The sequence below is a fragment of the Oxyura jamaicensis genome, chromosome 3 (assembly GCF_011077185.1).
Source record: "Oxyura jamaicensis isolate SHBP4307 breed ruddy duck chromosome 3, BPBGC_Ojam_1.0, whole genome shotgun sequence".
NCBI classification, from domain to species: domain Eukaryota; kingdom Metazoa; phylum Chordata; class Aves; order Anseriformes; family Anatidae; genus Oxyura; species Oxyura jamaicensis.
The window spans coordinates 113,009,546-113,037,166 of record NC_048895.1 but is presented as its reverse complement, the minus strand read 5'-3'; the positions used below and the strand labels follow the sequence as shown (position 1 = coordinate 113,037,166).

The 27,621-nt window shown below is 36.1% G+C and overlaps 1 protein-coding gene across 2 annotated transcripts in view; it reads right to left on the bottom strand.

The window, feature by feature from the left end:
• Window positions 1–27,621, bottom strand: part of SUPT3H (SPT3 homolog, SAGA and STAGA complex component) — a 280,831-nt gene that overhangs the window by 244,527 nt on the left and 8,683 nt on the right. The window contains exon 2 of one of the 2 annotated variants that reach the window (XM_035321095.1): window positions 24,967–25,070. In XM_035321095.1, coding sequence (XP_035176986.1) covers window positions 24,967–25,070 — 104 coding nt within the window. Of the gene's footprint in view, window positions 1–24,966; window positions 25,072–27,621 lie in introns of both variants that reach the window. The other variant, XM_035321094.1, reaches the window with a different exon arrangement.

Below are 27,621 nucleotides of genomic sequence, written 5' to 3'. Positions count from 1 at the left end.
TCATTCATTTTCTCGAAGAAGGAAAGTTAAATTCTGATGACCTTACATACATTTATTTTCACCAGAATTTATTTGAACCTGAAGCATGCCAAACCATTGTTTACTTATCCCTCATGGTCAGATATCTCACATCTAAATCCACGCTGCGGTTTACTGAAACAGAAAGACAGAGCAATTGCCAGTTACATAATATTTTATTGTTCGGAGAAAAAGGACCCAGCCTCACTCACAAAGCAAATTAACTGCGGCACTAGCGAGACATGGTTGCCTCGATGTGCATGTGGACGCACATACGCTGACGACCATACGCTGGGTGCAAGTGGGTCTGGCATAACAAGTTAGAGCGTGGTGACATTACACATCATTATTAATTGCTGAATTCAATTTCTTTGTCGAGCGTACTTAATAGAAATGACACCGCACTAGTAAGTAAAAGATAGAGATGATTTTTTTTTTTTTCTTTTTAGGGAAATCAATATAGACAAGTAATTACGGGCAAATACTTTCACTTCCACATAGTGAAAATATCTCCAAGGATATCGGTAATTCACTTAAATGCAGATCAGAAAACACAGAGTTAAAAAAGCATGGTATTTTAACGTAGCCATGTGCGGTATTAGAACAGGGTATTCTTTCTTGGGAGAAATGTTAATGAGTTGTGTATGTGCAAACATGCATACGTATAGAGCTTCAAACTTATTTCCTACTGATTCATATTTCTAAAACTTTGAATTTCTTCAAGTAAAACACAGTGATAGGGTAAGTTTAGAAAACATCTGTGTTGGTACAAAGTCCTTAACCTAACACAGAGGTTGCACAAATACAGAAGTTGCTATCACATTCCGATTCCCCAGCAGTACAAATATCCAAAGAACATTAACACCACTTCACATCTCTCTTCTTTGCTAATACGCAGTGCAGGGGCTTGAAGCAAGGGTCTCACCTTTATACTTGTAAAAAAGAATGTCTATTAACACTATTATAATGCTCTACATAAACTGAAAGTGTTAGTGCTAGTAATGAAATAATAGATGGTAGAAGCACTCGTTATAGAACACTGGGCAGTATTTCTGAGGAAAAAGATGTTTGGGAATAAGCCTGATGCTATCTTCTTCCTTATTCCCATAGTCCCAAGAAGGGGAAAAACTGTTTTTGTGGACAGTGGACTGCACCATAATAACTCACCTCAAACTTTCAAAGTGAAACCATGCATTTTAGCCAAGGTACTCTTATCTGTAGGTCAGCTGCTGCTTTTGACACAGTGCAATTTTTCTTCTGGAACTGATGAAACAAATAAGGCACCCTGTATATAATTTTAAAGAATTCTGACATGAAATACGGAGTTGCTCAGCCAAGAAATATTACTCCCTAATATTATTTTTATATTAATATTGTAATACATCAGTAATTTACTATAAATACCATCCTTCAAGAAGAACCAGCAAGTTATTTTACACAGATTAAGTAGTTATAATTCAATGGGGGCGGGGGGAAGGCATTTTAAGACATGATCAACAAATAGTCTATCCCTGAAGACTGTGCCAGAATTTACTATTTCAGTTTATCATGTCTCAAAAAGCTGTAGGTTAGGTGAGCCATAACACTGAGCTGGTACAGTACCCATGCCCTGCTGCATTTACTGTATAAATTCCACGTGTAACTGCTTTCCTTCAAATGTATCACCTATTCCACTGAGAATCCTGTCCCTTTAAATAGAAAGCTTCTGGGAAAAAAAAAAGTGTCAAGTTTGCTCCTTAATATTGAAGGGACAGGTATGTTCAAGCTTAGCGACGCTTTTATTAATAAGAGTTTGACAAATTAATGCTATTAACTATTGTATAGTAGTGGAGCACAGGAGCAGCTTTGTAATAGAGCATTTAAAGTCTGCAGGATATTTATTTCCTAACACAATCTGCAAAACTTGTTTCCTCTAAGAAAAGAACAGCAGTATAAATTCACATTGAAAGTGTTCTTCATCTGCATTTTTCCAATCAGTGGTATCAAAAGTTTAACTCAGCTGCACTTGGTTATTTGTGGAATAACCAAGCCATAACAATGAATGGTTTATTTAAAACTGACAGGACCAGAAAGCAGTAACTATTTACTTAGGCGGTGTACCTTAGTATACACCAGTAAAAATGTTCTCTTTTCCCAAAAGGACTTTTTGCATAAAGGGCATTCACTTTGCTTCCTTCCCACACTTCTTACATCCAACTTTGTACATTCAAAACCAAGTACTATATTTTTCTTGCTATTCAGTATATTTTTATTTTCCCCCTTTCTGATTAAAAGGCATAAACAGAAACACTAAAACAAATTCAGAGGGCACACTCTTTATACTGACACTTTTGACGTTTTATTAAAGAAACCAACGTTCAGGGAAAAATCCAGTCCTTTGTGGATAATAAAATAACACAATCTAGGTAGCAAGAAAAAAAAAATTAATTTAGCATCAAATGGGCAGAAATATATCTTCCACAGCAAGAATCATTTTCATACTGCAGAAAGAACAATTTCATCCTAATGCAACCCTGTGACTGTATTGCATATGCAAACACTCAAACTACTTTTAATTTTACAGCATTTAAGGAAGAGGACCAAAAATTACTCTGTTATTCTGTACAACAATTAATTCAGTCATGACCTCGTGATAATTTGGGGTTCTAAGCTCATTAACATAAGATCTTAATATTACCTTTAAAAATCAAAAGCAAAATCTTAATTACGGCTGAGCCATCTAAATGTGTGTTAATACATCTTAAAATTAATGAAGACTTAACCTTGACCAGATAGAAAGATAAATTATTACAGGGCTTGTAACACAAAACAAAGGCTGGGAAGACCGTAATTTTGTTACTTGAAATTATAATATTAGTTTACTAACTAATTTCGAGACACATGTGTACTGCACATGTGTAAAATCAACTTGATGCAGCCTGCTTACATGCACACACACACGAGCTGGAATGTCCTAATTCTGATCAAAGATGTATGTAGCCGGATGTGCGGTTAATTCACTGATCAAATTTTCACAACTGAAAAACATCTTGAAAGACATAGTCCTCGTTGCCAGTAGTGCGTGTAAAATGATTGTACGTTTTAGGATGTATCTTAGGACCTCTTTTGCACGCGCACACACAAAATAAAAAGGAAGAAACGCAGAAAAAGATGAAAAGGCACTGCTTTTCACTTCCAGTACTCTTAAAGGGCAGAGTGAGACTGAGTGAAATAAACTTAAAACACCCGTAGAAGCTAAACCCTAGTCTTACTGACATGTTCTTACAGTAGGCTTGTGTTCCATAAAAACTATATAAAAGTGTCAGAAGCGTAGATGCATAGCATATGCACGCAATGTAAGACAAATCTGCCCTGTAACAATAATATACAGTAGCTCCTCAATGTCCGTGAAAGATTTTAAAACGCACTAAATCTATAAAAATACTCTACTGTCAAACTTCAAGACTGTCCACTGAACCAAGCAGATGTACTGAATAAACACTGTTTAATGGGGTTTAAATTTTACCGGCTATGTAAAAAATTAGAAGAATTTGAACTATCAATTGTTTGAAGTCTTCTACCATCACATTTAAGAATCTTACTTGCCTACAGAGCTGACGACTTACAGTAAATACACTTTATATATTATGGTTACTCTATTTGATCAGATATGCATTAAATAAAAATAAGCCAAACAAACTTATAAAGATACTAAGATGGGCAATAATTTTACTAGTCTCAACACTGATTTAAAAGACGTCTCTCTTTTTCTCCTGTACATACCTGGTTGTTATCAATTACTGATGTGTCTTCACCCTTCTTGCTGCAAAAATTCCTTTAAAAATTAGAGCACACACAGCACAACATTTGAAACCTATATACATAAAAATACTCTTTTTTTCAGTAGCCCAGAAAATCTGAAGGTTTTTTTAGGCTGATGATATCTTCGCATAGAAACACAGAACGTCTGCAGACAGTAAGAAGCCTTTAGTAAGCCTTTTTGCTGCACCATAATAATCTGATCCAGAAATTCAAGGGTACCTTAAACAACGGGCTACCTGTTCTAGCCATGCTTAGGAATGTGGCCAAATCATTTTTATTGATTTAACCTTTATAGGAATGCTACATATCCTCAGAGCAAAACATTTCTAATGCATTTATAATATGATATACCTCTGAGAAGTTATGAAAAAAAAATCTTATGACAGATAGGCTAGCCCCCCTCCACTATTACGTTTTTCTGATCTAGTGATCGATAGGCATTCGTGTTAGACTATTTTGTGAGTTTGTATGTGTTCGTATTCACAGGATAAAATCAGAAACTGTAACACTTACAGAAGACAAGACGAATATCTGACCTGTCTTTGTTTAAGAAATAAGAACTGCTGAACTGATAGCCAAGACTCTAAATACTCCTTTCATTCTAGAATTACACATCAATCATGTTACCTGCAAACATATCAAGTTAAAACTTCCAGAATTTACAGTCCTTTATGAATAAACTGAGCAGCATGCTAGTTATGTTCAGAGAGCTTACAGAAGGTGGTTTGTGTATCTCTCCAGAATTCTTAAAGAAGCACTTCTTAAATTCCCTCTTCATCAGAAATCTACTTCATATATATTTCAAATCAGTATTTCTTGATGTCACGATTCATATTCTATTATTCTGAAGCTTGGGTTTGAAAAAAAATAGTATATTTTAGTATTTGTTGTTCTTTTGAATGTTACAAACCACACTTGAGTATTACCACAAGTCACTTGTTTTTCGGAAAGTAAACTGTTCGGAGTTGCTCGGTATGGTAGACTTCTTAACTGTAAAGCAGACACGAAAACTGTCTGAGAAGTCAGTCAAACAAAAGCAAATATGCTTGTGTTCCATATTATATTAGTTATGTGTCTTCTAAAGAAAACCGGGGGTAGTTTTTGTTTGGTGTTTTGCTTTTTTTGTTTGTTTACTTGGTTTACAAGTAAATGGAGAAGACCTGGTAATGAAAATTATTCCTAATACTAGAATTTTTTACTAGAATGTTATTCCTCACAACTGAAAAAGCGGAGCCAAGAACACTTTAGGTGGGCAATACACTGTAGTACAGATCACCTATTTTAATATGATTTCTCTCTCCTTTTTTTTCCCGAAGACAGTAATGTCTAGAGGCCATATTAAGGTCTCATTCATCTAAAGAGAAATATGTAGCAACCCTACAAAGAGAAAAATATTAAAATAATTTATTAGTGAGATCAGTGCCTATCTGCACTTTAATGTAGTGCAGTTACTACATCAAAGCAAAGAATTGTAACTAGAATGTATGACTTACCAAAAAAACATAAATCTGCAATTTTTGTCTTTTTTGTTGTGGCTTGTTTTGTTTTTAACAAGAACTTGGATTATTTTTTTTTTCAGAAAATAAATCGCTAGTTTTCTCTCTCGTTCCATTTTTTCCTAAAAAAATATTTTTAAGGAAAATCCGTACCCAAACATATATACATAAAATATACCCAAACATATAAACATAACATGTATTTTGTGGGTATTCACACACAAAATACACCTCTGACGTGAGACTCATGCTTTGCTAAGCCAGACAAATTTAAGACCTTACTGTGATACACATCAAGGATTTTTATAAGGACAGCCTAGTTCCACCTTTGCTCATGTTGCACGTCAGTGATCCGACCAGATGAGTGCTTGCCCTTATACAAACCCAGTTTGCTTTGTACTACAGTGGACTGAGAGTGTTCATCAGTTACCACATGAAGATCAGGGACAATAATCAAAGAATAAATAACCAGTAATTTCAAACAAGATCATTAAAGCATACTTGATTTCAACTTTAATAGAGTCAAAGGGAACAGAGCAGGAGGAAACCACAACAACTGATAGATCAGAAAAAAAATAATTTGGTTGATAAACATTTGGAAGCCTCTGTAATGAACAGGCTGGTGCTGAGGGCTGCATCTCTCTTCTAGTTTTACAGTTATGAAGACTTCTGTTTTCACTTTTTATTACAGTTCACCTTAAGGAAGGACCTAGGTAATACTGAAAAATACTGAATGTTAGAAATGCAAGCTGTCCTCACAAACAGTGGTGATGGAAAAAGGCCTAGTTTAAATGCTGTTATACTAATAAAACTGCTTATAGTAGTACTCATTTTTGTAACATAATAGATATGTTTGTACAAGAGGCTTTATTAGCATAGTTATCCTGGCAAACAATAACATCTTTTGATGCTACAGAAAAGCTGCTCTGTGCTGGCGCACAAGGAAGGTCAGATGGAAAACTAACTCCATGCTCTTAACCTGTAAACTCTTTCCTTTCCTGACTACTAACCTAGCAGCAGAGTCCCACAGCCTTTCCACAAACTCAGGTAGGGAGCCTTCTGCTCTCGTCTGCAGGAACAGCAACAGCACACATGCCCTCGCTGCTTCGGGAGCGCCAGCCTGCCTGGCAGCTCTCTTAAATTTGTCGACACAGGTTTGCCACAGAAAAGTTGCCTCCAGATTTGCAGCTCATAAAGGAGTCTTCTATGTGCTTACATACACACGCACACATGTATACACACTGACACATGCACGCACATAAAAAGCTACGTAGCTGACTTCTCAAGCCTGCAAGCTATTAGAGGAGCAATTGTGATACTTTTGGAACCCTAAAATTTAATTTCAATGTGTTGAATAAGGGAATACAAAGTGAGGAGACAATGGGCTCTGGGAACATATTTTGCAAGGCTGTTTTATAGGGACTCAAAAAGGAAATTGTACAGATGAGGAACAGCTATCTATCTGGCATGTAATTGGAATTATACAACAGAGAGGAACACCAAAAAAATACTTATCCTTGATGACATACGGGTTCTTAGAGTGATGGAAGCAGTACGGGTCAGGCAATGCACACATTTTGACAACGTATCATTTGAGTAACAGCTTGGTTTCACAGTGCTTCTGACAACTCTTCCCCATTTCCCCATGGATTGTTTTGGTTTAACGATTCTCCCCACATTTTCAAATACTGGAAATACTGTAAGATTCTCATTTCACAGCCAAGAGACAGACTCTGGCAAGCTTGTCTCTTCACAATTTACCACCCACCTCTCGTACTTCCAACCTTCTCTACCTCTGGTCTTGAAAGTAAAGAGTCTACTTTCAAATGCCAGACAGAGGTCAATGGTCCTTTCTTTCAGAAGTGCTTCTATGTACCTTCACACTTAGATAACTGTCATCCTATTTCCTCTTCCTTTTTCCTTATAGCATAGGGCATAACTCCCGCAAGAAGCTTACTCCAAATTTACTTGAATCTATTACGCTCATAAAGCATATTTTTCTACATTTAAAATTACTGAAAAGGAACATGATCACCTGACTGAAGTTCTTTCAGCTGCCTTATTTTCAGACAGCAGTGTGAAATGTGTCTGATATGCATTCTAGAGGTCCTACACCCACTTCAGAGTAAGAGGCAACTAGCAAGTCTACGCATCATAACAACCAGCTGGTATCTTTCATTTCCTTTGCAGGAACTTTGACGATTTTTTTTTTTTTAAATATACATTTGTGCAGTGCCTACCTTAACAAAAATACTTAGCCACAGCTACAACTCCAATAGGAAAACCTAAATAAATAACAGTAGCGGAAGTTTCATATACAGCATCATCAGCTCAACCTTGCTGAACATCTGTTTTTTTCAACCTTGAAGAAGACAGCTTTACTTTAGGCTAACGTATTTTAATGTACATTTGAGAATTCTGTCCTTAAAAATAAATAAGTAATTTTTAAAGGCATACTGATGACTCATCTGCAGGACTTGGTAATTTTGGTTCTTGCTGGAAAAATGCTTAGCAAATATTGTCAGCAAAATACTTCCATTTTCTTTGCGTAAGCATATTTTGAACCTGAAAATAGCAATGTTAACAATTGTGCCATCACCAAATATAGCTGTTCCCTAATTTGGATAGGATACTGAAGGTATTCAACTAGCAAATTGATTTTGGCTGCAACTAAGTATTTTTTAAAAAAATTCAAAGCATTTATGATTTTTTAAAACCTCACTGACCGACACATGGTTGTGTCAACAGCACCACACAGGATTCTGAAAACAAAACATGATTATTATGTTCTTTCTCAACCATTTTCCTACAAGCCCAGTTCACACCAAAGACAAAGCACTGTCCCGCATCTGGTCCTCGTACACCAATCCTTTTTACTGAACCCACTGCTGTTCCTGAGATTCTGAACAAATTGAAATGGTCAACCTACAAACACTTGTAGGGTACCAAGGTGAGAAGACAATCAAAATGGATTAATCAAGAACAAATAAATGCCATATTAACCCAACTGGTTCATTTGAAAGAAAATGACTTTGTCAATAAAGATGAAGCAGCAGAATCGATGCAACTTGGCTCCAGAAAAAAATGTCAATGCTGCCTACGTATTATACATGGGAACTTGCAAACTCAGTACAGAATAAGTATCACACTATGGAGGAAGCGTTACAAACCGTAATTCATACTGACGACAAAACATACAATATTTTTAAGAGTCCCACAGGGAGATGCTGTGCCCAGTTTCGTTTAGGTTAATATATTCAGCATCGATGAGAGAACAGGAACAGTACTTATTGGAATATTTATTGGAATTTACTATGACATCAAGCCGGAGGGATCTCAAATGTTTGAAGAGAACAAGATCAGTTAGAGAAAGTCTGAAACTAATTTAAACATTAAACAGACAAGAGTAAAAATGCAGAGAACGAACTGTTTATTTTGAAGTGAATAACCCTGAGAAAGGAAACATGGAAGAAAATCTGTCAATGAAAAAGGCTCACAAACTAAGTAGGCAGGCATTCAACTAATTCTCACAGACACTATCAGGACTGACATGTATACAGAAAATGTAGGAGATACCAATGAGATACACAGAATCTAAGAGCTCAATTAGAAAACTTTATACCTGATCAAAATTAAGGAGTTAATAATGGTTTTAGAAACCCTGATCTCTAATGTTAAAGAAACATCTCAACCACCTATGTCCTTTGCATCCAACATATTTTCACATGATATCCACAGCCATCAGCGCTACTAGTCCACGCTTGTCCTACTTCTACAATCTTGTGCAAAAAAGAGAAGTCAGGTATCACAGCCATCACTTCCTTAGATAAACTGAGTAGGAACTATAAGCATAAAAAAGTTCTGTGGAAATTGTCCAACACTCCTCTTCACCACAGTTTGTACCAGGTGAGACAGTTTGCTGTCCTACCTCAGAGACCCAGACCAGAGTAATTCCCTCCCAGTCCCAGTCATCATTTATCAATGATTATTTTACTTGTTAGACATTGAATACAGGTAAAGGCTTTTGTACATAATGAATTTACTAGAGGAAAAGGTAGGATGGAAACTTTGCAGTGACCCAGCTACTCCTGAAGGATGTGTTTAGATGCCCACCTTTACTCTGCAGTTAGTTATTACTCCTGAATGAAAGGGGAATGAACATCTTCCTATTTTGTATGGGTAAAAAAGCATATATACTCAAAAGTATGATAGAGTATTTAAGCTCACATCCTCATTTATAGGAAATCTGCATGCCCAACTTCAAGAAAAATGACTTAAAAAATCACTAGTCTTGACATCTCTACATTTCAGTGAAAGATTTTATTTATAAATGGACCTTCCTTAGTGAAGCACTTAAGTACACGCACAACTATTTTTATGACTGTCCCAGCCAAAGACAATACTAATATCCTGCCCAAAATTTCAAATCATCCTGATAATCCATGTAAAGTATATATTAAAAATGTATCCATATCCTACAACAGAGTTTGATAAGTGATGCCCAACTCATTTTTGATTTGTAGTTGCAACAAGCAAGTCAAACAATGAGGATAGGAATCACCTCCACAAGACGGGTTTTCCTGTTTAGAATGTAATTTAAATTTGTTCAAGATAACTTCAGGCAAATTTTAAAGCATCTGAATATTGACTCAGCAAATAAAAAAATCCTGCGCATGCTAATAGATACGTATAAAATAAACAATGGATTTTTTAAAAATATATTTTCTTACACATTACTAAAAGAAAAAAACTCAAAACTCAGACAAATGAACTGGCTGGCTCCAGCTGCTTTGTACTGCTTCAGTAGCAAATAGCAGCTAAACTGGCAACTTAACTACCTAGTCAAGGTGCATTTGCTGCTGTTATTTTTTATTTTTATTTTTTAATAGTCTGATGGCACAGTTTGCTAGGGGACTCAGCTTACAGACTTCACTACAGAGTGGTGCTGGTTTGGTTCTGAGACATTTTAGAACCTCCTCCTAGTAAAACATACCAAATCAAAACACTGGGTTTCTTTTTTGGTAAAGGATGATCCCGTTAATTTTAACAAAGCCGCACAGTTTTCTGAAAACTGACAGCTTTGCAGACCAGTCTTTCAACTCTAAGGCAGTCTGAATTATCCAAGTCCACCCGCTTTGACTTTTAAGTCAAGCTGGATACTTGAAGATAGACGACCTGACCAAGACTTGAGAGATGTGACTACTATTTAATTCAAGACTGATAAAAAAAAAAAAAGTTAAGAAAGATAAGAAGATGCAGACAATTATATAGCTCTGCCAGTAGTCTCAAAGAAAGGAAACATATTGACGAGGTGAAAAGAAAGACTGCATCAAGTCACTCATCATCATTTCTTTGAAAAAAAAAAAAATGGCCTTTTCATTTGGTGAAAATTAAAGATCACTTAACAAAAGCTGTTGTATAAATTATAAGCAAACATATCAAGAAGGCTTCATTAATCAAATTTAAATTGTAACTACTGTACTATGTGTACAATCTCAACTGCAGAGTTTTAACAGTCTTTCCTTCGGTGCAAAACATTATTTCCCTTCTCCAAGTTTAAAACTACCTGCAATAGATTTTTCACCAGCTTTGGCTGTAGTACGTAGACTTGAAAGTCTCACCAGCATAAAGGACAGCTATGCTTCTACGATCGGCAGTAAAACATTCCCTGTATCTTTGTTTTCACCTACAAAAGAAAGATATGAGCCTTTCACCTACCACAAAAATAAACTCGGGGATACCTCTGTAAAGTAGCAGCAACTGAACTGTTCTTCGTGCTTTCACCACCCCACATTTAAAGAAAAAACAAACAACAAAACACGACCAAAATAGCCATAGCAATGACAGCTATCATCAGCTGGAGGAGATGCTAGCTTTTCAGAAGAGTGTATGTGAATTGTTATTGGTACCAGCAACCAACACTTGTCTGTAACAGGAGATGGAAACACTTGGCATGCAGGGAAAACCATGTGGCAAGCTAATAAATAGCACAGAATGATACAAAAAGAAAAATTCTAATTGCTGTTTTATTTCTATTCAGTCAGTCAATTATCTTCACTTGTGTGTGAATGGAGGAAATAAAGCCAAAAAAAAAAATCAGACATCCTTAGAGATATCAAATACATTTCATTGTAACAGCTATTGGAATAAAGAAAGCTTTATTGAAATTGCTAAGGAGAAGACAAAAGTATTAGTTAAAACTTTAAATGGTCTGCAGAAGTTTCTGCCTTAGGCCTCAATTTTCAATTGAGAAAATAGTGTTATGACTTGCCTGTTTCAAAAAGATCGTAATGATTCATCAAATAATATCTTTCCCTCAAAAGCTATGTTGCCATATAGAGAAGTCTTTTAGGAAAGAAATGAAATGCTCAGCATAAAGTTCTTAAATACACATTTGAATAAGCAATTTTAAAGATTCAGTCGATTTTTCTAGATTAATCTAAACATTTAACAAAAATAGCTGGTGGTTTGGACTTTTGATTTTTATCTGTTTTAAGAATTCAAAGACAAATATTGCCATCCTAATCCCAGTTCCAGAAATATACATGACTTTGATTATTCAAAAGCTGCCCATTTTTCAAAAATAGTTCTGTAATTCATTAGAAAGAGAGATGAAACACTAGTGCTTTTTTCCAGTTGATGACACACATCTGTTCAGTCATCTGAAGCATAAAAGGACCTGACAGATACTGAGATGTCACGTCAAAGGCTGTGCTGGTCACTGTAATGAGAGCAGTACGTCTGTACAGGGGTCCTGCCTGGGCAAGGGGTGTGGAAGATCCTGCCAGTGCACACACACAGGCATAGCTTGCTTTAATACACTGCTTTCCAAAGGTCTCATTCTCGAAGGTATAAGATTGGCATTTAATAGAGAAACAGAGCATAAGGAAGCTTGCCAACTAGCTACAGAGCCTTCCAATTGAAAGTCACCAGATCGGTATCTAGCCCAGTTGTGCAGCATGCATTAAAGCTGGTTCAGTTTACTTGATTTTTCAGCATCCCCTACACAGGGCTACTTACTGACCATTTCAGTTCAGAAAGCACAGACCTAGAAGTGCACAGAACGATCAACATTTATAAACCTACAGTTTTTAAAGGTAGCTTACATACAGCTAGATTTAATTACACGATTTGCATTACACATTCGATTTGCATTTCAGAGTTGCACAAACTTTGATTTCCACAACTCATCTGTCTGCTGTAAAAGGCAAAACTGGAATTGCTGGGGCATCAGCAGAAGCTTAGGAAGTCTAACAGATGTAGCATTTTTCTGCATTAAACACAAAAGACTACTGTGATCATCTTCAGAGTCCACATTCCCTCTTAATAGATGATACAGTGAAAAATGGCTTCACTTGCATCAAAGCTTACATTAGCAAGCAGAATTCTGTCCAGTTCTACAGTTCTCAAAGCCATACAACCTTTAACAAGACAGCATTAGGCTTATTCATCCCCTAATATCAGCATCATGCTATGAACAGATGTTTGCTCTTCTCTCAAGTCTGTATATACACACAGATATGCATACATTTACATATATATATTTTGTATACTACCCATACCACAGTGAAGTCCTGATTATTAAGATTGCAAATCAAAAGACAGCAACGCAGGCTGCCAAATAACTCATTGACTACACCACCTTACCTAATTATTAGATGAAATGTAATTGTGGAAAAGATCTGCCTGTCACAAACCTGCCAACAACAGAGTTACACCATCAGTTTAAAGCTACTAAGAGAGGAACAAAACATTGACTTCTTTAGGTAGCTTCCTCGAGGAGCGGGAGGTTGAAGAAAATGCATTTGCACAAATCAACCACTTCCTGCATGCCAACGTTTTGATTTCCATGATACTTCCTAGATAGCTTGGCAAATAGATTAATATTAACTGCAGGTCAACAAAACGCTGCAGCTATATACATGCACACAAAGAAGCAGACAGTATTTATTTTAATTAAAACAATGCTTTTTTTTTTATAGTAAGAGAGAGGAATATAGAGATATTTTCCCATCTTTTCAAAATAATTGATAAAGTCTCAAGGTTTGGTCAAACTGTTTAAAGCTTTTTGAAAAACTTAAAAAAAAAAAAAAAAAACATAATAAATTTCAGCACTATAACAGCAATACAAAATACATTTCAGGTTTAAGAGTAACACAATGGCACCAGTATGTTTTGTCATAACTAGTCGGTGAAATACTCGTTTCCAATATTTTGTGAGTAAGTTTTCCAAAAACTACAGGCAGATAACAGTGTTTGGGGTGAGTTTGTTAACTTTATTTATTTCTTTTTCCCAGGGAAATATGCAGAATTACTTTGTTTATATTTTAAAATATAGATCTGCACTAGCTTTGCGGTCTAGCAGAGAAAGTAGTCATAGGTATGGAGTGGCTTAATAAACCACACTGATACATACCTTCCATAAGGACTATATATTTTCTCCTTTTAACTGGGCTAGTGAAAGGGACTTTCCACAAAATTAAATATTCTTTCGTAACTTTAGATGCTGTTTAATATTAAGGTCTAGTTTTCATTTAGAAGTTTTTTCCGGAGTAGTTACACTAGCTTAGATACACTGGAAAAAAGCAGTTTTCTACTGCAGGTCACAGAAGTTAAACAAAGCAGACTGTAAAATAAATACACAGTTTCCTCATATAGTTGTGGAGCAACCCAATATAAAGTCTGAGTAGGTAGGCTGGACCCGATGACCTCCAGACATCCCTTCCAAACTCAATTTTTCTATGGTATTATTATTTAACTGGTGCAGAATCTGTGTTGATAATGAGCGTGTATGTGCACGCATGTGTGCACCCATTTGAGCGGAAACCCAAGTTGTATGATCACATAAAAAAGCATAGACCTACCCCTCAGGTTCTTGATTTCCTATGAAAAACTCAGAGTAAAAAGCTACACAACTGAAAACTGTGGGTTTGGTTGAGAGGAGAGCTACCACATTATTTGTGGAATGCTAGGAACCTTTCCTAATGTAAAAATATCAATTTTTTAGTAAGAAAATATAGTTTACTGTTAAATTCATTATTTGCCATCTCCCCCAGTTTTAAGATGGCCAGATTAATTTATACTTGGCGGAACTCAACTGAATTCCTGTAAGGCTTTTATTATCACTGTGTACATATCAAACGTCTGTGTTATCTTGCTGTACTTCACCGAAAGCACAAACAGGATTTAGGCTTGGACTAGATATGCTGAAGGCTTTACACAAACAAGGAGCTGAACATTGAGTGATTCATAGTGAAGTATCACTATAGTTTCAAAATGGATAGTCATGCTTTATTGCAGGACCAAAACACACTCCTTCATGATATTTTATCCAAATGACTCTGAATCATAGTTAAAGGAGAACAACAAGCCATCTGCTAGCAATACAACACTGGATCAAAATTAAATGAGTGTTTAACACATTGGCCTTTCCAGGCTCACAATACAGCCTACTAAGATCCTATAGTGTTGCATCTTCATTTTCCAGGCGCAAGACTGTGTCATGGCTGTTGCCTTTTTAAGTAAGAAAAAGACCCACACATAAGCAAGGCAGTGCTTCTTCAGAAATACTCACTGAGGCTAGAAACGGAGGATGATTCAAAACCACAACTACTCAATTTTCTAAAGGTTGTACAAATCATGTTAGGGGAAAGGGGAGAAAAACAATCTGAGCTAAAAATAAGTAACAAAGAAACATTATCATTCAGACAAGGGTACATTAGGTCAGAAGCTGCTGCTTTTTAACAGCATAAAGTGCTTACAGCTTTCTGTCCAAAAAGCCAAGCAGAAACAAAAAGTCACCATCATCAAATCAGAAGAGCAAGTTAGTTGTCTGCATTTTCTGTTAGAAAAATTAAAAAAAATTAAAAAAAAGAGCTTTAAGTACAAACTACCTGCTTTGGGCAGTGGATTATTTTAAAGCTAAAAAAGCATGTCATTGCTAACACATTAAGAAACTGCCAATACTATTTTGTGGAATAAACCTAACACTTGCCATTAGACTATTCTTGTGCATGTCCTTTCTCCACCCTCCTCCCACTCAGCCGTTAGTCTTACTGACGTTTCTACCATCCAATTATATCACAACTGCTAAATTATTATTTACCATTTCTAAAGCCAAGCTAGAAGAAACAGTATTCAGTTATTCAGAAACAGTATTCAGTTATTCAGCAAATTAAAAACATTAAAACTGATAATAAAGAGACAGCAATATCTAATATGCAGTATATTATATACATTATTGTTATATATTGTATAGATTATTTTTATATGTTATATATAACAATGTCAAGTGGAAGAGTAAGCAGAGGGAGTCATCCAATGGAAATTAAAGGTATGATAAAGCCATTTATAGACTTATATTTTTAAAAGAAGTGATGATGTTACTGAGTCATCAAATGCTAGAAGCTATTAAAGAGAAGTTACTCCAGCTATCACTCTTTAGCTGATTTATCGCAAGTCCCAAAGCCAGTGTGGGATTTTAGGATAAACTAATCGCCTTACATACCAATTTAGGGAGAACGTCATAATCTAAATTACTATGTTGCAATCACAATGACAGAGAGAAACACAAACAGGTTGCTCTAACCACTAAGGGATATCTTGTACCTCCAAAGAGGCAGTTCCATACCAGGGGTGGCAGACATCAGCACCAGACAAGCAAAAGCTGGGGAGGATTATATAGCCCTTGTGCCTCAGAGGGGAAAAAAATAAAAATACCATAAGTATTCCTCTCCAAAGCTGTGGGAGATAGCTGAAAGAGCAGACAGAGCACCTAGATGAGAATACTTTGACTCAGCTATCTACAACACCATGCAGTCTGAAGGGGTTCCTTCTGCTCCTTCTGACTCCGCTCCCATATATTCCAATTGTGAACTTCCAATTCCTTATCTGATACAACCATAAACAATTCCACAGAGTGCGATGACATCAGCAGGACAAAAAAGCACACAGTAACTACAGCATCTGTCCCCCTACTGCTCTGTATGGATGAATAATGTTCTACTACAGCATTGCGCACTGCCACCTACAATCTGTACCGTCAAATTAGATGTGACTAAAACAAATAAATTGAAATTACAAGTTATGCAGCTGCAGTTTAAAGACTTCAGCAGTTAAGAACCGATTTGCTCACCAGTTATGGTCATGGCTGTACTTTAACTGGATTTTCAGATTCAGTCTGCTGCAACAAATGTATTATAATTTTTTTTTTTACACTTGAGAAAACAAATAGAGAATGCTGAACTTGATTAACGTACTAGCTTATGCTTTAATAGGTATTCAGTTATTATACATGTACGTCTTTATAAGGACAGTTCACTTCCAAATTTTAAAATCTTTTACTTAGCTATTAGATGATACATTGAAGCAACTTACCAAAATCTGAAACCTGAGAATTCCAGGAATCTCATTTTAAAAGCCTGGAATCATATCTCAAAATACTTCAATACCAAACCAAAAAATTCAAACGTAGTTGAGAAGTTGTATGCAACTCAGAACAAATAACTAAGTAGAACTGTGCATGCTGTAACCTTCCTTTGAGGAACTCTTCCTGTGCTTATAAAAACAGGTTTCACAAACCAACTGCAAAACCTACATTAACGTTGAACTGTCAAGAGAAAAACGCAGCGCTAGTAGAGCAGAATTACCTGGGTTTTGTGCATCTCATTATGCTGAACTTCAGCTAATTCCGTTCACAGTAAAAACTGCTGTCCAGATTAAGCCCTCTAGCCTTTCCCCATAAAGACATCCTTCATGTGTTTCTTTTGCAAACCTTCTGAATATGAGTGTAATTTTGAAATTAGTTACGGGAAATTTCCTTCAGCAGTTTGTGAAGAGACATAGCACTGTTTTTCCTCTATGTAAGAGATTGCTCAGGCACTGTACGTTAAGAAAGATCTTCCAGCTCCTTTTGCCCCCTTCAAAAGCAAAGACAAGATACTCAACAAAAAAAGGAGAGGCAAGAGATAAAGTGAGTGCATTTCAGAAGTGATGTTTGAGAGATATCACTCAAGTGAATTCTGCTAACAAATGGTAAGATGTAACTTCAGTATTACTAAAGGGTCGTCTAAAATAACTATACTTAATGTGGTAGAGAAATGTGGTTCACTTTTCCATTTTCAGCTCTTAAGTCTTCGAGCATCAGTTGTTTGAACCCTACTAGGCCTCCTCAACAAAATCCTGTTGTGCTATTGACTGTATACAGAAGAGACTCTGCTTTTTAAAGCTTAGAAATACCTGATCACCTCAGCAGCAGGAAGATCTTCACTAACTTCTCTAAGGAATGTCCTTCCTCTACTCTGCCCTACCTGTGAAAGAAAAACTTAGTTCTGCTCCTAGTTTTCTATCTCGTACCACTCTTGCCTGATGTATTTGACGAGGTAGACGCAAAAAGAAAAACACTATTGGGTAAATAATTTCCAATCACATCTGTTGCCATTGCCTCTTTAGTAAAGGGTCAAAAAAAGTCTGCACAGAGAGATTTCAGCTCAGTAGGCTAAACTGGTTATTTTTGAACAACGCAATCTCAGCAAAATTCATGGTTCAGATATGGTAAACAAGTACAGGACAGAATAGAGAAATTCTTTACAATCCCAAATTACAGTTTGGTTAACCAGAACGCTCCCTAAGCCAGGTCATTACTGCTGTTTTCTTCCACTATCATTCCAAATGAACTATCCAAAGTCAGATGATTTCACTGATCAACTTCAAAGCAAAGAGGGATAGGCACACGAACGACTGAAGTCATAAGGTTAGAGTCATAAAAGGGTTCTGTGAATACTATCATATCTCATTACAGTAAGATAAATTATTATTAATATTCAGCTCAAGCGCATGTTTATTGGGTGTTGCATGCTGTATGGATCCCGCACCATTTTATTAAAACAAATCATCTAGACTGTCTCTTTAGCATAACTTCCTAGTCACTATAATCATTTACTTGTCTCAAATAGAATCAGGGCCTGCATGCGCTCTGCATTCCACGAAACCTAAGATATATGAAAGGCAACACTCTAAAAACTTTCTTTCTCCCGGGGAAGAACTGAACCTGGCATGAGGGGAAACCTCCTGAGGAACCTGGCATGAGGGGAATGGCAGCTCTGGTGTTTATGCTTAGAGCTGGCTCACAAGGGTCAGTCTGCTTATACATTTGGGTGTTAGACATGAAACAAAACAAAACGCACAAAAAGAGAAACAACACAAAGTAACCAAGGCTATGGTTTAACAACTGAAAACTAGACTTACCAGCAACAAAGCCCATTATCACGGAGAATTATAAAAAACAAAGTTTTGAAGACGAGGATAATAAATTAGATGTTTATCAAAAAACAAGTAGCAGCAGAAGCTAGGAATCAGATAGAGAATATTTCAAAAGTTTTATTAATTCATAAAACAAAACACTTAAGGGAGAATATTCAACAGGGAGTAATGTCTTGCAAACAGCATAAAATGCATATTTATATTTTTGTAATTAGCATGTAATCTTAATGAAGTATTTAATTATAATTATTCTGATACTTGGAGCTGGATAAACAAACAAAAACCTAGGTGGCAAAACACACCTGTATGCATCATAGTCCTTTCATGTTCTATACGGTATGTATTTCTTCAGCACTGAGAAACAAGTTCCTCGAACCTTCCAACTGACATGGAAATGCTATTTTAGCATACAAAAGCACTCGTTATTAACAACATTTGCATTTTTCTATTTGGAAAATAAATTTAAGATCCAGTGCTGGGACACACCAGCAAGATCTTCAAGGGCATTCAGTGCTGAAGAAATTCTAATCCAACTAAAGTCGGCAGGAGTCATCTAAATACATCAGTGGGACAAAAGATTAGTTCAGGGATCATGCTTTTGACCTCCTATGTCAACACAGAGCATCCAGCTACTGCCTGTGGCGTGGTGTTGCATAGTGTCACCACACTGAGTTTTGAGTTTTTGTCCGTTGTAACAGTGCAACTTTTCCAAAGCAGTGCCACTGATCTAAAGAGTTATTTTTTACTTTTATTTTTCAGCTATTTCAGCACACATTTATAAAAAACACTCAGGCAGCTAACCGTTTTACCTTGCTCTGGTAACTCTGAGCTGACTCAAATATGCAAAAAATTGTTTAAATTTACTTTTTAAGCGTAAAATACTGAATTTTTTTCATCACCAGAGTTACAGACAGTTATAAGCATCAGAAAGATAAACTATTAAAAATGGCATTAAAGTTGTTCTTAATTCAAACGTATTGCCTATCCATGGCCTTCTGTGTAGCTAACGAGCATCATCCTAAATATTTCTACAGCACGATGGTCTTCACACTATATACCGAAGCCAAAAGAACAACCAAAATAAATCTGCTCTCACATATTTGCATTTTTCCCTGCATTAAAGCCAATTTCTAACATAAACAAAGAGAAGAGTTAAACTTTACAGAAAATGTGTATCTGTATCTTCTCAAGCAAGACAATCTGCAGCCACACAGCCAGCCAATGAACAAGCCAACAGAGGTCTCAGTGACAGAATTCCTTGTTTAAATGCACCACGAGGTATGTTTACCCAAGAGCTAGTCCTGAAAAATAAATCCATTTGTAGTGGTATCCATAAAAATAGGCAGTTTTGACTAAACAGAGTAGTGAAAGTAGGGCCTTTTCTGTTAGGGAAAGTAGGTTTTTTTATTATTATTTTTGTTGTTTTGAAGGACCACATTTTCAATGTTTTGTTTTTTAAAAAAATCTGTTATAAAGAAAACATAGAATCATGTTACAGTTGACAAAAAAAAAAAGTTGTTTTTCAGACAAAATATGTGGTTACAGAACGCATATAAAATAGATGGGGGAGGGACAACTTTGAGTCTGAAAATAACACAATTCATAAAAAGGACATTATTTTCAACCAGCTTATATTAACAGGGTAATACAGCCTACCATTACCAATGACACTGCATGTTCTGGCACTAAGAATGCAGCTGACACAAACACACTCTTCAATACTGAAGTCTAACTAACTAGTACTTTATTTAATTCCAAGATTTATCATCAACTTTGAGCCCGATTCTACACCTTTTTAGCTGACATACAATTGCTGAAGCATACATAGCTGAACACTGGGGTCACCTACGGGATGAAGCTATAGGGTATAGTAAACTGAAGTGAGTTATTCAGATTAGTTTTCAATATACACTTGCATTTGTAAAATTCTTACTCGTGATTTTTTAAATTACTCTGTTGATAAACTAATCTTGAACATAGCCTCTGTTCCCTTTGTTTAAGAGTTTTCAGAAAAAGAAAAGGTGGAATCAATTAAAACAACTTCTGAATGAACTTCAGGTCACAATAATTCATATTTTTTATTTTTGTAAGCAGTTAAAATAGCTCTCATTTCAATATATGTTATTGAGGGAAAGAAAAAACTCTCCATCTTCAAATTGTTCTATACTAGTGTTTAGAACTTCATGGTTTCTAGAAATTCTCTCTATAACCAGTGCTTATATTACAACATAGATGATTTCAACCAAATTACGAATTTTAGCTGCTACTGTGAAATCGTCATGGTTGAGAGCCTTCTGGGCAGAACTATAATTTAAGTGCAACTGACCTAAGGTTAGCAGTTAGTTTGGAAACAGGCTGTATATCAGCCAAATGAAACCACGTAAAACGAACCTCAGAAAAATACATTAAACCTGCTGAAACTTTTTTTTTTTTTAATTTATTTTTTAACACCTTACTGCTATAATAACAGTAACATAACAACATATCTAAATACAAATAAAGAACATGGGAGTCAAAGAAGAATCCACAGGCATTATGTTCCCTTAAATTATTATTAGATAAAAGATCAAATAATTGCAAGAACTTAATTAAAAGCCAAACATACCCAGGTAGTGCCCTGTACACTGGCACGTGTTTGTGCAGTCTGTGGCAGTCGGACACTAACTCTCTATACCTCTAAAAGTAATCAGCATATGAAGTACTGTTCCCAGCTATACTTAATGCTATTTATGCAGGCGCTAGACATTATACACGTTTTATTCTGAAAAACAACTACAAAAAAATCTTCAAATATGAGCTTCAAATATGACTTTCAACAGTCTTAATTATCAATAGAAAAAAACTGTTCTATTAGTGTGTGCATATATGTATGCACATACTATGAAAAGCTGATTTATGCATTTTACGACAATGTTTCTGCAGTATTTTGTGATTTCATTGCAAGGCTCCTATACATTTCCTCAAATGCATCAGAAATAACATTTGTGAGGCTATCATAAAAACACAGTTCCCAAAAGGATTCAGTTCATTCTCTAATGCTTTGGTTCAAAAAAAATACAAGCACAGGATATGTGATACACAAAGCATGCAAATAACCTTGTCACCTTAAAGGGGATTACTCACATCACACGTAAATTTCAGCATTCTGGGGAATCACACCCTTACTCAACATTTAAGCACTGTGTGTTCCAAACTCATAAGAGATACCACCTTCAGACTGTGAGGCACTGCTAAACACAGAGTTCCAGATCTCACTGCGGGGTTATAACAGAATTAGATATTCTACATCAGTGATAGAGTTTCTCTACATTTCTTCTGCCTTTAAGTCCGTATGATGCAGCAGTCCATTTTTTTTTAACATTAGCAACTACCAAATGCCATTCTTGATTAGCACCCAGTATCCCTGACTTGACTTATTTCTCACAAATTCATCTTTTCACATTTTTTGTAGAGAAAGGCAGGACAAGCTGAAGGTACTCTTCATATTACTCCGTATGAACTGTCTGAAATAGGTGCTCCTACTCAACCTCACAATGAAAGCATGCAGCTACAACCTCTATTTTCTTTTCTTTAAGAAAGATGCCACCTTTTCTGCACTGTAATCCTCCAGCCTTTAGTATTTCCCAGGATCTTAGGATGACAGCATGGATTTATTATAAATCGCCTAAATGGGAGAATCTGTAACTTCCTAAATTATGTAGTTTATAAAAAATGTCAGCTTCTGTCAGAGCCTGGAAAGTTCTTTTAAAGTGGTAACTTCATTTTGCGGCGCAGGCCAAAAGAAACAGTTGTCAGTTTTTTCTCCACATGGTTCATCCCTGGCACTTTATCATTTCAAGGCTCCCAATTTTTTTTTTCTTCCACAAGCAAACAATAAAAAAATGTTATTTTCAACACGCTCATTACATTCAGGGAATTTCTTCCCTGTTGTTATTATTGCAGTGAAACTGTTTGTGAAAAGCGTTTAACGCACAGAAGAGCTGTTTGTATAGCTCTCTTATAACTTCACCAGTTCTGAAGCAAAAGGAAAATGTCTATTTCTTCCATTTATATGGCCAACAATAACTTCTCCATTCTGACAGGATCATGTGTACGCTGGCGGGGAGGGTAGTTTCAAGTACTTTATCAGGAAGTGCACAATTAAATAAAATACAGGCTCCTCAGATACTGACCCAAAGAGATGCACAGCCTCCTTTGACTCCAAACATCCTGGCTCTTCGTTTGTTTTTAAGCCTAGTTAAAGCTATTTTCTCCACAAAGAACAACACGTGCATTTTCCAGTGGACATGACTCTTATAGATGTGAACAATAACTAAACAGGATTCTTTTAAGGGAGAGAACCTACATTTTCTATCTGAAAAGGAACTCAGTACAGCAAACCACTGGGTTTGTAACAAAGTGCTCATCCCCTTTAGAAGCTATACACAGGAAATAGTTCATTATCTCATTTACATTATAGCAAAAAATAATGTGTCCCATGCTCCACCTACAACAGTCTAATAGTCTCTTAAGGAGATTTAAATAAAAATGAGTTACATCTTCTGCTTTTGGACAGGGAACTCTTTGTAGAACGTGACTCTGGCACGTGACATGGAAGAGATTTACAATTTTTCTAATATAAAATTATCATGTCCGTAGCTGATGAAAATAAATGAAAACGCAGTTCAAACGTAGCCTGAAGTGACCAGAAACACCTCTTAATTCCTGACTGAACTCCTTCACAACATCAAAAAGCCAAATATAGTTTTTATTCAGGCAAATAATTATAACCTGTGGAGGCCTGAGATACTTCAACTTCTTTCTGGTTGAAGAAGACAACTGGCAGGAAAAAATATTCATCCTATCCTTACAGTCAGCTCTAACACCATGGAAACAGGAAGGCTGAGAGTGGAGCATTTAAGATAAAACTACCTAAATACTGACACACATACAAATGAGTACACATTCAGTATTACCGACTGGAAGTAAAATAATCAAAAGGACAGTATCATAAAAACCATCAGGATGCATCCATAGTTTGAATACAGAAAAAACTTCCCTACCTTTAAAATGTAGTTACTCACCTATAGGTCAGAAGACGGACATTATGACTATTTTGATTGAAATACAGCTTATGAAAAATAAATTAAAAAATAAAATATGAAGCAACATAGTATAAAGAAGCTTTCAAATGCTGAGTGTTTTCAATGACCTTGAAAAGTAAAGATCAGTAGCCCAAAATTAATTCCCTTTTGAGTCCATCCTATTTTAACTCAGCCTATCTTAAACAACATCCTGAACAGTCTTCCAGAACTCAAACTTTAGTGAAAAGAGCCAATGATTACCACTATCTTTTGAAAACGTGGATTTATGTTTTGGTACTCTGGGACTAGCTTTCTTCATTTCGTTTTCAACTTTGACAAATGAACATAGGGAAAAATCCTTTAAGATACTTTTGCAAGATTTCATAAAGTAAAGCTCCCTTTTATGTGCAGCTGACATCAGCAATTGGCAAAATGTGCATCCTCTCCCCCTCAATAAGTAACATTCATAATCATATATTTTGAAAAATGCACAATTTAGACACAAGCCCCTACAGCCTAGTTTTCTGTCCGAGTTTAGATATCTTTTAGCTTTAAGGTGAAATACTCTTTAAAGTGCCTGATAAATCAGGAGCACAAATCCACATGGAAGAAGCTCATTACTTTTCCCACCCCCCATCCCAACAGTACAGTATCTTGGATACACATAAAAAGGGGATAAAATGGCAAGTCACATTTTTGATGAATACATTGCTTTCCACCAAATGAAGATTTGCAATCAGCCCAGTGAAATAGTTACTAGCCAAGATAAAGACTTCTCCAGAAGGAACCCTTCTGATTATGCAAGTACCTTTGAGACTGACAAAGCCCACCTGTTCATATACCTTCCAAGGTTTAGAAGTAAACTACAAAATCATGCAGCATCACAGCCTGGAAGTCTAATTAAGTACAACAACAAATGTTTTTTGGCTGATAGGAAGTAAAGTTGTTACAAAGATATTTGTAAGTGTTCCATATCTTAATTTCATGTGCAGTACTATGATCTCGGCAATCTACCTTTCCATGTTAGCATTGAAAGGTACTAACACGAGAAAACTTAAATAAGCAAAATGACAACAGGAACAGCTTTCTTTGGTGAAGGACTGAGAAACAGAAGTCTTAAATGACTTCTAAAGTAACATTAAATATACATTTACTTTGAATGTTTTCCAAATGAGAAGTAAATCCATTTAGAAAAAAAATCCAGAAAAATCCAGAAACTTCATCACTAATACCTGCTCTCCCCTGCCTGCTATACACGCATTCTAAGAACTAGCTAGAAGAAGCATACAAAAGGCAGATACTACCAGGTATTTTGACTTATTACTTACATCATACTTTGCAATTCAGGCGTAAAGCTTGTCGATTTTCCTGTCCCTCTTCCAGTGCTTGAAGAGGCGACCGTTGACATCGGGCTAGCCACCGTGCTGCTCATCTGAGTAAACAAAAGAAACACAAAACTTATATATTTTAAAAGAGAACGTATGAAAGAACAGTAACAACTACATACCCCTTCACATAAGTGTATGTGCCTTAGAAACTCCAAGCCTACTTCTGTGTTTCATATGGAACTTCATAATGCCTTTCATGCAGCAATACATGAAAGCTATTAAGAAAGCCAACTGAAAAAGCCCATTTTTCATTTTAGTAATTGAACACGTAAGAGAAACTTGTAATAAGTGTAGAAGTTCACCTCAATGGCAGCTATGTATGTTCCACACTAGATATTCAAAGGGGAAGAAGAGTTATTCACTTGAATATAAATGCTCTGCATGCAAAAAGATGCCTGAGACACCATAAGAGAGAGTGGATGCTTACTGTAACCTCAGGAAAAATTGGAAACCTGTACTATTTTTAAACATATCTTCTCAGGAACCCATTTAGAGGTACCCTAAAAGCACCGAAGAAAAGCATTAGACTAAAATTACTGTTATTCTGGAATATATGATATTCATAGCCACTAGTGTCTTGCTACCCAAAACATTCTCTTCTATTCCTGTGCTATTGCAAGCAGTAGTAAATCAGTCCATGCTGCTTCCACTGAGACCAAGAGGAATAAAACAGAGTATTAGAAAAAGCCAGGTAAAACTTGATGAGCACTAAGATCACAAGTTCCTTTCTGAAACACACCTAACACTACAAGCACACTACTAAACCATGCCCCTAAACACTATGTCCACACACGTCTATTGAATTCCTCCAGGAATGGGGGGACTCTGCTGCTTCCCTGGGCAGCCCATTCCAATGCCTGACCATGGAGAAATTCTTCCTGATATCCAATCTAACATCCTATCGCTTGTCACCTAAAAAAAATACAAAAAAAAAAATAAAATAAAATACAACACCCCAACACCCTCCTCGCTGCGGTCTCCCTTCAGGTAGCTGTAGAGAGCCAGGAGGTCTCCCTTCAACCTGTTCCCAACTAAACGGCCCCAGATCCGTCAACCCCTCTTCATCAGTAGGACTAGAAAATCAGACTTAAGGCTTTAAAACAGAAATGCACTGTAAAAGGAAAGGGTGATGCCTGCACATCTTCTTAATACCTCCAGAGGTATTAGTACCTAGAGGTACTATTTTTATGTAAAGTATTTCATAGCTTTGCCATACACATTTCTTATAAAGAAAAAAAAAAAAAAAAAAAAACTCAAGGAGAGTTCTCCTCTCATTCTACAAAGTAAATCTAACACACGTACATTTTCCTTTTTAATAAAATGCCAGTTGAATGCCTTTAAGCAAATTCATTTTATAAAATATCTTAAATTACTACAAGTTTGGGAAATCGAAGCTTATTTATGGAAAATTCCATAGCCATAGAATAGGGAGTTTCAGTTTTCCCCTTCAAGGTTTTCTTTTTTTTTTTAAACACAGAACTGCACACACTAAGCAATAATTCTCACAAACAGAACACATTTCCACTTCTTTTTTACCTCTTCTATCAAGTTTGCTGCTCACTAGTATCAGCTCAGTTGTACTGATCATTTCTTGTACTATTAGTAGTAGCATTGATAATGAAAAGCAGATGTGAGCTTGTTTTGCCATAAGATTTTACCTTTTCTCACTTTAAATGTTAAAGTTAAGATGGGTTTCTTTTTCTAAAAATATAACCTAAAACTGTTATATTAAATGCCATTAAAAGCACTGCAAATAATCACAAATATTAGGCTCTGTTTTACAAAAGCTTGTAACACTATGTAAGGAGTGCAAGACACTTTCAAAAAGCAACAACAAAACTAAGACTTTGATAGGCTGAGGACATAATAGCTTATGGATGGACAACAAATATAATAAGTTTATGCATTTACATATAAGTTTACATTTTTATTAGTGCTTTCAAGTAGATTTTAAACAGACTTCTGTTTATCTTCAAGCAGATTCTAATTTAGGTCCCCATCCTGCAAGCACTTATGCACATGTGTAACTTTAATCACATGCTTACTCCCACTGCAGTCTGATTTTAATCACAAGAGCAGTTACACCAGGCTTCAGTGCTGGCAGGATCCTGCCACAGGCAGCAGTCACCAAAGAGCCGTAGAAACTCAACTGTCAAATGAGCGAGTTGCAACAAAAAATGGAAAAAATGCCTCTGTAACGTGAAGGAAGCTGCCTATTTCTAGGAATGCTCTGTGTACACATGGAGGGGAATAAAAAGGAAGCTGCACTGGTAGCAACATACTAGCCCAAAGATTTGGAAATGGATCTGCATGTTACTATTTGTTGTTTCATTGAGACAAACTGTAATTCATTTTAGTAGCTATATATTTATATTCAATACTGCAGTACCAGTCTTTCCTCAATAAAAATTAATGCAGTCAATCCCACAGGACTATGCATTATTTTAAAGCTTTAGTGTAAACCATGGAAACTCTTACTCAAACATTAGACAACAGTATTATTCTGCCCACCAAACTCCCGCAACGCTCCCATTTCCCATTTGATTTCATCTGTATTAATTGCGGTCGTCAGTACGCGCATGGCCTTCTACGTGT